The sequence below is a fragment of the Oryzias melastigma genome, unplaced genomic scaffold, assembly GCF_002922805.2.
Source record: "Oryzias melastigma strain HK-1 unplaced genomic scaffold, ASM292280v2 sc00289, whole genome shotgun sequence".
Classification (NCBI taxonomy): Eukaryota; Metazoa; Chordata; class Actinopteri; order Beloniformes; family Adrianichthyidae; genus Oryzias; species Oryzias melastigma.
This window is the reverse complement of record NW_023416907.1, coordinates 102,372-109,147: the sequence shown is the minus strand read 5'-3', so window position 1 is coordinate 109,147 and position 6,776 is coordinate 102,372. Positions and strand designations below refer to the sequence as shown.

Sequence of the window (6,776 nt, the reverse complement as noted above, 5' to 3'; positions counted from 1 at the left end):
ATCTTTGAACAGGGAAGCGGCGCGCGGGGAGGCTTTAAACTTTTATTTCAAGATCATCTGATTTAATTTTTTGTTTATTCTCAAGCTTTGGACATTTTTTGACTTCCGATAGATTAGATAAATAAATAAATAAATAAAGTTGCGTGATATGGTTAAATGTGCGCCTGCGCATGGCCAAAGTCCAGCAGCTTTTGGAGAGGGTCTCCAGCTGCGCGCCAGCGTCCTCTACCGGTGCCTCTGAGCAAAGCTCCTGATTCACAGCACACACTGGAAGCATCTGGACTTAGGATTTTCTTCCTTGAAACATTCAGCATGATGAACATTGTTTTTGTTCTCCTCTTTGATTTGGTTTTCTCTACATATAGAGAGCCCACTTCAGTTTATCAGATTCTTTCATTAGAGTTTCAAACTTGCTGTCTTTAGAACAGTTGGCTAAAGAGATTAGTCTATTCCTTTTGGATCAGATCTGTGTGATGCAGTTTATAAAATCTTTACCATCTAATACAGAGGTCTGTAACCTGCGGTTCCAGATCCACATGTGGCTCTTTTATCTTTCCACGGTGGGTCCTCCGCCAAACATTAAGAGAGACTGCTGACCCAGACATGTCGACCATCTGAGTCAGCAGCTCCCCCTAACCAAAACTACCTAAAGAAAACAAATAAACAAAGCCCACAAACTAAGACTACCAAGGTCCAACCTCAAACTAAAATAACAAAACCCAGCAGTGTAAGACTGCTGAGGACAGAGAGGGGAAAAAGGAAAATAAATAAATAAATACATAAAATAGCAAATTTTTTAAGTAAGGATTACTTAATTAGCATTTATTTAATTTCGACTAGTTAAATGTATAAATTGATGGCACGGGTGCACATAGATGATAAACTTTGTAGGTTTTTACAACTCTGTGGACCTGAAGAAGCTCAGCGCTACCTCCAGAATGCACAGATTTCATCCATCCATCCATCCATCCATCATCTTGTCCGCTTCGTCCCTTTCGGGGTCGCGGGGGTGCCGGAGCCTATCCCGGCTACTGAAGGGCGAAGGCGGGGTACACCCTGGACAGGTCGCCAGTCTGTCGCAGACAGATTTCATGTGCAAGACAAAACTTAAGTTAGATTTTTTATGATTTAAAACCACATTATCTAGTGCTGCTCAACACTAGCTGTTTTTTTGTGCTAAAAAATAGACACAATTCATATTTATTACTTTAAAAAATGGAAGGTAATGAATGAAAATCCAAATTTCTTTAAGACTAAAGTAAAACTATGAAGTTCCTTCTAGGTTTTGATCAGCAGAAAACGAGCCCAAACGGGTCTTTTACTGTTAAAGGTTACTGACCCCTGATCTAGTAGAACAGAATTACCCCTCCTGTCACCAAATATGACAAGGCTTTGATAAAGAAACACAATAGGCTAAACCATTCCGCTGTTGGCAGACTGTTAGATGACAGGATACTGAGAGCTGAGTGGATCTCACTGTGTGCTGGACTGATAGTTGGTAGGATATGTGTAGGCGTAAATTGGGGGACTCAGTGATCTCTGAATTATTGATGAGTTCTATAATGTGGTTTCCTGTGTCTGTAAAGTCTCAGGTGATCACCTGAGCAGGCTGTCCCTGCCCACACCTGTAACTAAGCAACAGCAAACAGAAGGTACTGCTCACTCACAGAGGATCTGCTCTGATCACGATCTTCTCACCGAGCAGAAATGATCTCGCAGATTACAGTGCCTCGGCCCCACTGTGACAGCCGCGCCGTGGCTCACCGAGTCCTCCGGACAAGCCCTTCCGTTCAGTCCAATGACCTGCAGCTGGTTCCGGACTCTGTCGCCGGGTTGGGCCGCTCCCCAAAGTACAGCCCGGCGGAATGGTTCTCTAATTACCAAACCATTCTTGGACGGGCCGGTGCAGACAACCTGGAAGCCGAGAGCATCCAGCAGCTGTCCAGAACCCTGAACCGAGACAGCGAGGGTCTGACCGTGCAGACGCAGGCCGAGGGGACGCGCCTGCTCGGGGAGAGACTGCAGGAGATTCACCACTGCAGGTCTGAGCTGCAGAGGCACATTGAGCAGCTGCAGGCGGACACGGAGGCGCTGCAGGCGGCGAGGACACGACTGGAGAGGGCGCTAGAGGCCACTGACACCCCGTACGCCATTGCCACTGACAACCTGAACTGCAGGGCCAGGAGGCCAGGCCCAGACCTGGTCCAGGACTCTGTAGAGGAGGAGCTGCTCAAGGTGTGTTTCTACATTAAGTTTTACAGAAATAATAACCCTAATTATGAGCTAGTTTGATCCCAAATGAATAAAATGATCCTGTCCTGATTTAAAGTGAGTAAAGAAGTGTATCGTCAGCATAGAGATGAGTGAGACATGACATCCAGCTCTAATAAATTCACAAACTAGTTATTACAGTAGCACCTGTCATTGTTTTTGTAATCCAAGAAACTCTTTTTTTATTTTTTCTCAAAGCCCTAAATATTTAATAGTTGAAGAATCACCTGATGGTGCACAATAACTTAATATTTCAACCGTATTACTAGAAAAGGAATTCCTAACTTTAAAAAATCGCCTAAATTTAAACAGACAAAATACACATTTTTCAAACTCCATACAGAAATAATGAAATGCATTATTTATTTGAAACGCATTGATTAGAAAATAGAAAGCAAGCAAACAAAAACAAATGCACTTATGTCAGTTTTGAGTCATTAGATATAGTAATTATTAACGAAAGTTAAGCAGAGTTTGATTGAGTACGACATGTAGGGGCAGTATACAGACGGGTTTTGACTATATTTTCAAGAATTAAATGAGTTTATTTTAATGAATCCAAAAAATTGGCAATAACTAAAGGACAGTTCTTTTAAAGCCCCATTTATGGAGGCCAACAACCAAAAAGAAGTTTGTTTACCCTTAAAAAACACTCAGTTTAATAAGTTTAAACTCCGTCTTGTGATCCCAGAGAGGAGTTAAAATGTAAAATATTTTCGATGCAGAATCTCTGCTCTCAGCTGTGTAAAGTTCTTTAACCTCAGCACACTGACCTCCTGTCCTGCAGGAGGTGGGCCTGATCAGGAACGTCCAGGCTCTCCTGAAGAGGACCATCACTCAGGTTGCTAGTCAGATCAGGTGAGGGCAAACATCTGCAGAGCAGTCCGGCTGCTGGCGTCCCCGTGAAGATCATCTGTGTGTCCCTGTTAGGAGGAACGTGGATGCCAAGCAGGTGCTGGAGATGGACTGGTCTGATAAACAGCAGGCTTACAGGCTGGACGAGCGCAGCGGCGGGCACAGCAACAGGAGTCCTGACACGCAGCTTCACCCCAGCTCGGCCGCCACTCAGGAGCAGTGAGTCTGAGCGGGAGCAGACCTGCTGTGGACGTTTACTTCACTTGACATCGTCTGGTTTCCTGTAGAGTCTGCAACCCGACCACATGGACAAAGTTCACACAGGACAACCTACTGCAGGCGGCGCAGGAAGAGGAGGCGTCCTCACGGCTCAGGTGGAGTTCAGGTCAATTGGGCTTCATTTGATCTGCGTGTTTACTCCAGTTCCTATGTTTGTGTGTCAGGGTACTCGTGGAGGAAATGCTGCGTGAAACCACCGAAGACCTAATCAGCCAACGCTCCACTGTGGATGGAGCGTTCAGCCAGCGCTGCCACGAGCTTCTGGAAGCAAAGACTGAGCTGCAGACGAGGCTCACGCAGGTAAGAGATATGTGGCTTCAGGGAGCACCGGCTTCAGGCTCAGCCCTTTGTCGTGTGAGCAGGTCCTCCAGCAGATTGGAGAGCAGGAGAAGAACATAGTGGGTCTGCAGAAGGCCATCCACCTCAAAGAGGCTCCGCTGAGAGTGGTTCAGTCCAGACTTCATCTGCGCTCGCTCAGGCCGAACATGGAGCTGTGCAGAGATCCAGCCCAGCTCAGGTACGCCGCCTCTGCCCCGTCCTCCCACAGAGAAAACCTCTGTGATTGGTCCAATCACCAACCCAAGTTGTTATGACCTGCATTAGAAATGGGTTGCTAGAGAAGAGAAGTGTACCACTAACATATTTTGTTTTGCAAAATTTTCAGTCAGCTCCCCAGAAGTAGGGCTGGGTTGATGAAATCAGTTCATCGATTTGGGTTGATCTAAGCTCAATCAATCCATTAAAATAGAGATTGATCCAGCACATAAAGCTAAAGTCTGCTAGCTGTGATTTCTTCTAGGGCTGGGTATCCCCAATAATTCATAGAATCTATTTGATTCACCACAGCCTGGATTGATTTAATTCCACTTTTTTTTCCCCAATTCTTTCAATCCTCTCAATTTAATTTGATTCAATTCAGTTTTGAATTTAAACACGGTTTATGCATTTAGACACATTTGTATAGAAATACATTAATAATTGATATAAGTTTTAAATAAATTCATATTAATCTGATACAGTTCTCATACTGTAAAATGTATTAGTGAAATAATGAGATTGTTAATACCATACAGTGTTACATGGATTCTCGAACAGAGAAGCTCCAACAATTGTTCTGCCTCTCCTGGAGGCCGTTTGGCCACTAGATGGCGATCATGCTGTGGCATTACACCTTATTCCAGAAGAAGAAAGAATGAGCAAAAAAATGCTGCCTTAGACCACAAATAGTTACTTTAAAAATATTTCCTTAAAAGAGTTTGGAAAATTCATTCCTTTGTTTATAAAAATGTTCATTTAGTCAGTAACGTATGTTTAGGTCGACCAAGCGTTAGCATTAGCCTCCCTATGGGAAATCCCATTAAACATTAGCATAAAGGTAGCAGGTGTTAGCTTTAAGCGTCAACTCGACTTTTATGGATCAATTACTGATCTATTAAGCTTAGATCGTTTCGGATTGGTTAATACATTTTATCAACCCGGCCCTAATTTTTCCTCTCTGACAGTTTGGAAGCAGAGGCAGCACAGATCCAAACCACTCTGAACTCTCTGAAGCAAAAGCTGAGTGAGGCCAGAAGCTCCCTGAGTAACCTGGAGGAATCCCGGATGGAGCTGCAGAAAGACATCAGCTGTAAAAACCACTCGCTCTTCATCGAAGGGGAGAAGTGCATGACTCAGCGCCAGCGTTTACCGCCCTCCTCCAGGCTGTCTGGATACTGAACCTCCTGCACAACCACGACCTGAGCTTTACAGATATGAAACATCCCTGTATACAATAGTCTTCTATCATCCAACATTTAATGTTTGTTTCTGTCCAAGTCCATGAAGTTTTTTTGTTATTTTGCAGTGATCTGATGTTGCTGACGAAGCATTTTGTTGTTCTGTTTCTTCTAATTTTAGTCTTCTCATTGTCTCCTTCTCACATCCATTTTTCTGATCTATCTTTTTCATGTTAAACATTTTGTTTTGTTTCTCAAATGTAACCTTTCTTTACAAGACTGACACTGTATTAATGAGAGATGAAAGATTTTTTTAAATATTGATATATTGTGTTGTTTGGAGAAAAAATGCTTGTCTGAGTTTTTTTTAGGTGGTTTCTGTGTTCATCTTGTGTTTCTTTATGGTTATTTGTGTAAATTCTGAATGTTCCAAAAGACACTTGAAAATAAAATGTCCTCTTTTGTCGGACCTTCATGTCCACAAAGGTTTCTGTGTTTGTTTTCTACTTGTGGTTGAGCTGTGTATTTTCTGTAGTGCCCCAGTTGTTGATCAGTGTGTTCTTAGGTGTGTTTTTGTTTCCTTTTTTTCTAGTTTGTCATCCAGATAAGCTGCTCATTACATGATCCATCATTGAAATTATCTTTATCTGAATTGATCTCAGAAAAACTGAACGTTTGGACAATTCCAGTTGTAACTCCTGTATTTCTATAAAAACATCTACTTTAAGTCTAGAAAATCAACTTATCGTCATCCTTATTTAGGTGAGACACACTTAGACCAGCTCCCAGCAGCTTTCAGGTGGAACACAGCATTACAAATCCACATAATATGTATTATTCTTGTCTGGTTTTATAAGTTGACCTAAAATTAGCAGTGAATCTCAATTCCTATTTAACAGATTCAGGTTTAGAAAAAGCAGTCCTGGTTTGAAATTCTTGCTGGAAGTTTGCGTCTGTGATCGTGTCCTCCACCAGAGGGAGCTGTTGTGCACGCTGTTGCTCTGAGCTCCAAATACAGAAATGAGGCAGAAAAGGCCCAAAGTGAAGCAGGAAGACTTTTGTGGTCATTTGCAAACTCATTCATCCTCATTAAATACACGAAATTAATCATCTGGATCAGTTTATCGTTGCTTTTAGCGTTGGAGAACATCTTCAAATCTTTCTGGCGTTTGTCTAATTTGTCGACAGTTCACCTGATTGAGGATATACAGACTGATAACAGTAGACTGTTTACTCAATCTGGACTGTTTGTAGAAAATACATCTGAAATTTAGATGATGTTCTGCAATACATCTGACAAATGATCTTGTTAAAAAATCTAGTGTTCTAAACATTTGTGGTTCTAGTCCCCAAAATGTTACCTGTTAGTCATAGAGTCTAAAATAAAGAGCTATAAGTGGACCTGAGAAAAGTTGTACTGGGAAATGAAGGGTTTCCAGGAGGATGTGTGTGAGGATGTGCTCGTCCTCACGTGCGCTCGGGCCACCTTTCACTGTGTCAGTCTATTCTGAGAGTGAAGCGATGAACTGCCACGACTAAAGACGGGGAGCTGAACTGCAGACAAACGCTGTATTTATTTCATCACACCACTAAGTATGGGCAGGGCTAGTGCCAACGCTGCACATCTGTGTGTGTCTGTGTGTGGATGTTCGTCGA

At 42.7% G+C, this 6,776-nt stretch overlaps 1 protein-coding gene across 1 annotated transcript; it reads left to right on the top strand.

Moving 5' to 3' along the window:
• The first annotated feature begins 1,707 nt into the window (after positions 1–1,707).
• On the top strand, positions 1,708–5,634 carry tekt4 (tektin 4). Its single transcript, XM_024263591.2, has 7 exons — positions 1,708–2,235; positions 3,059–3,129; positions 3,202–3,345; positions 3,414–3,500; positions 3,570–3,705; positions 3,768–3,922; positions 4,908–5,634. The coding sequence occupies exons 1-7, from the start codon at positions 1,708–1,710 to the stop codon at positions 5,119–5,121; spliced, it is 1,335 nt and encodes a 444-aa protein (XP_024119359.1). The 3' UTR covers positions 5,122–5,634.
• The last annotated feature ends 1,142 nt before the right edge of the window (positions 5,635–6,776 follow it).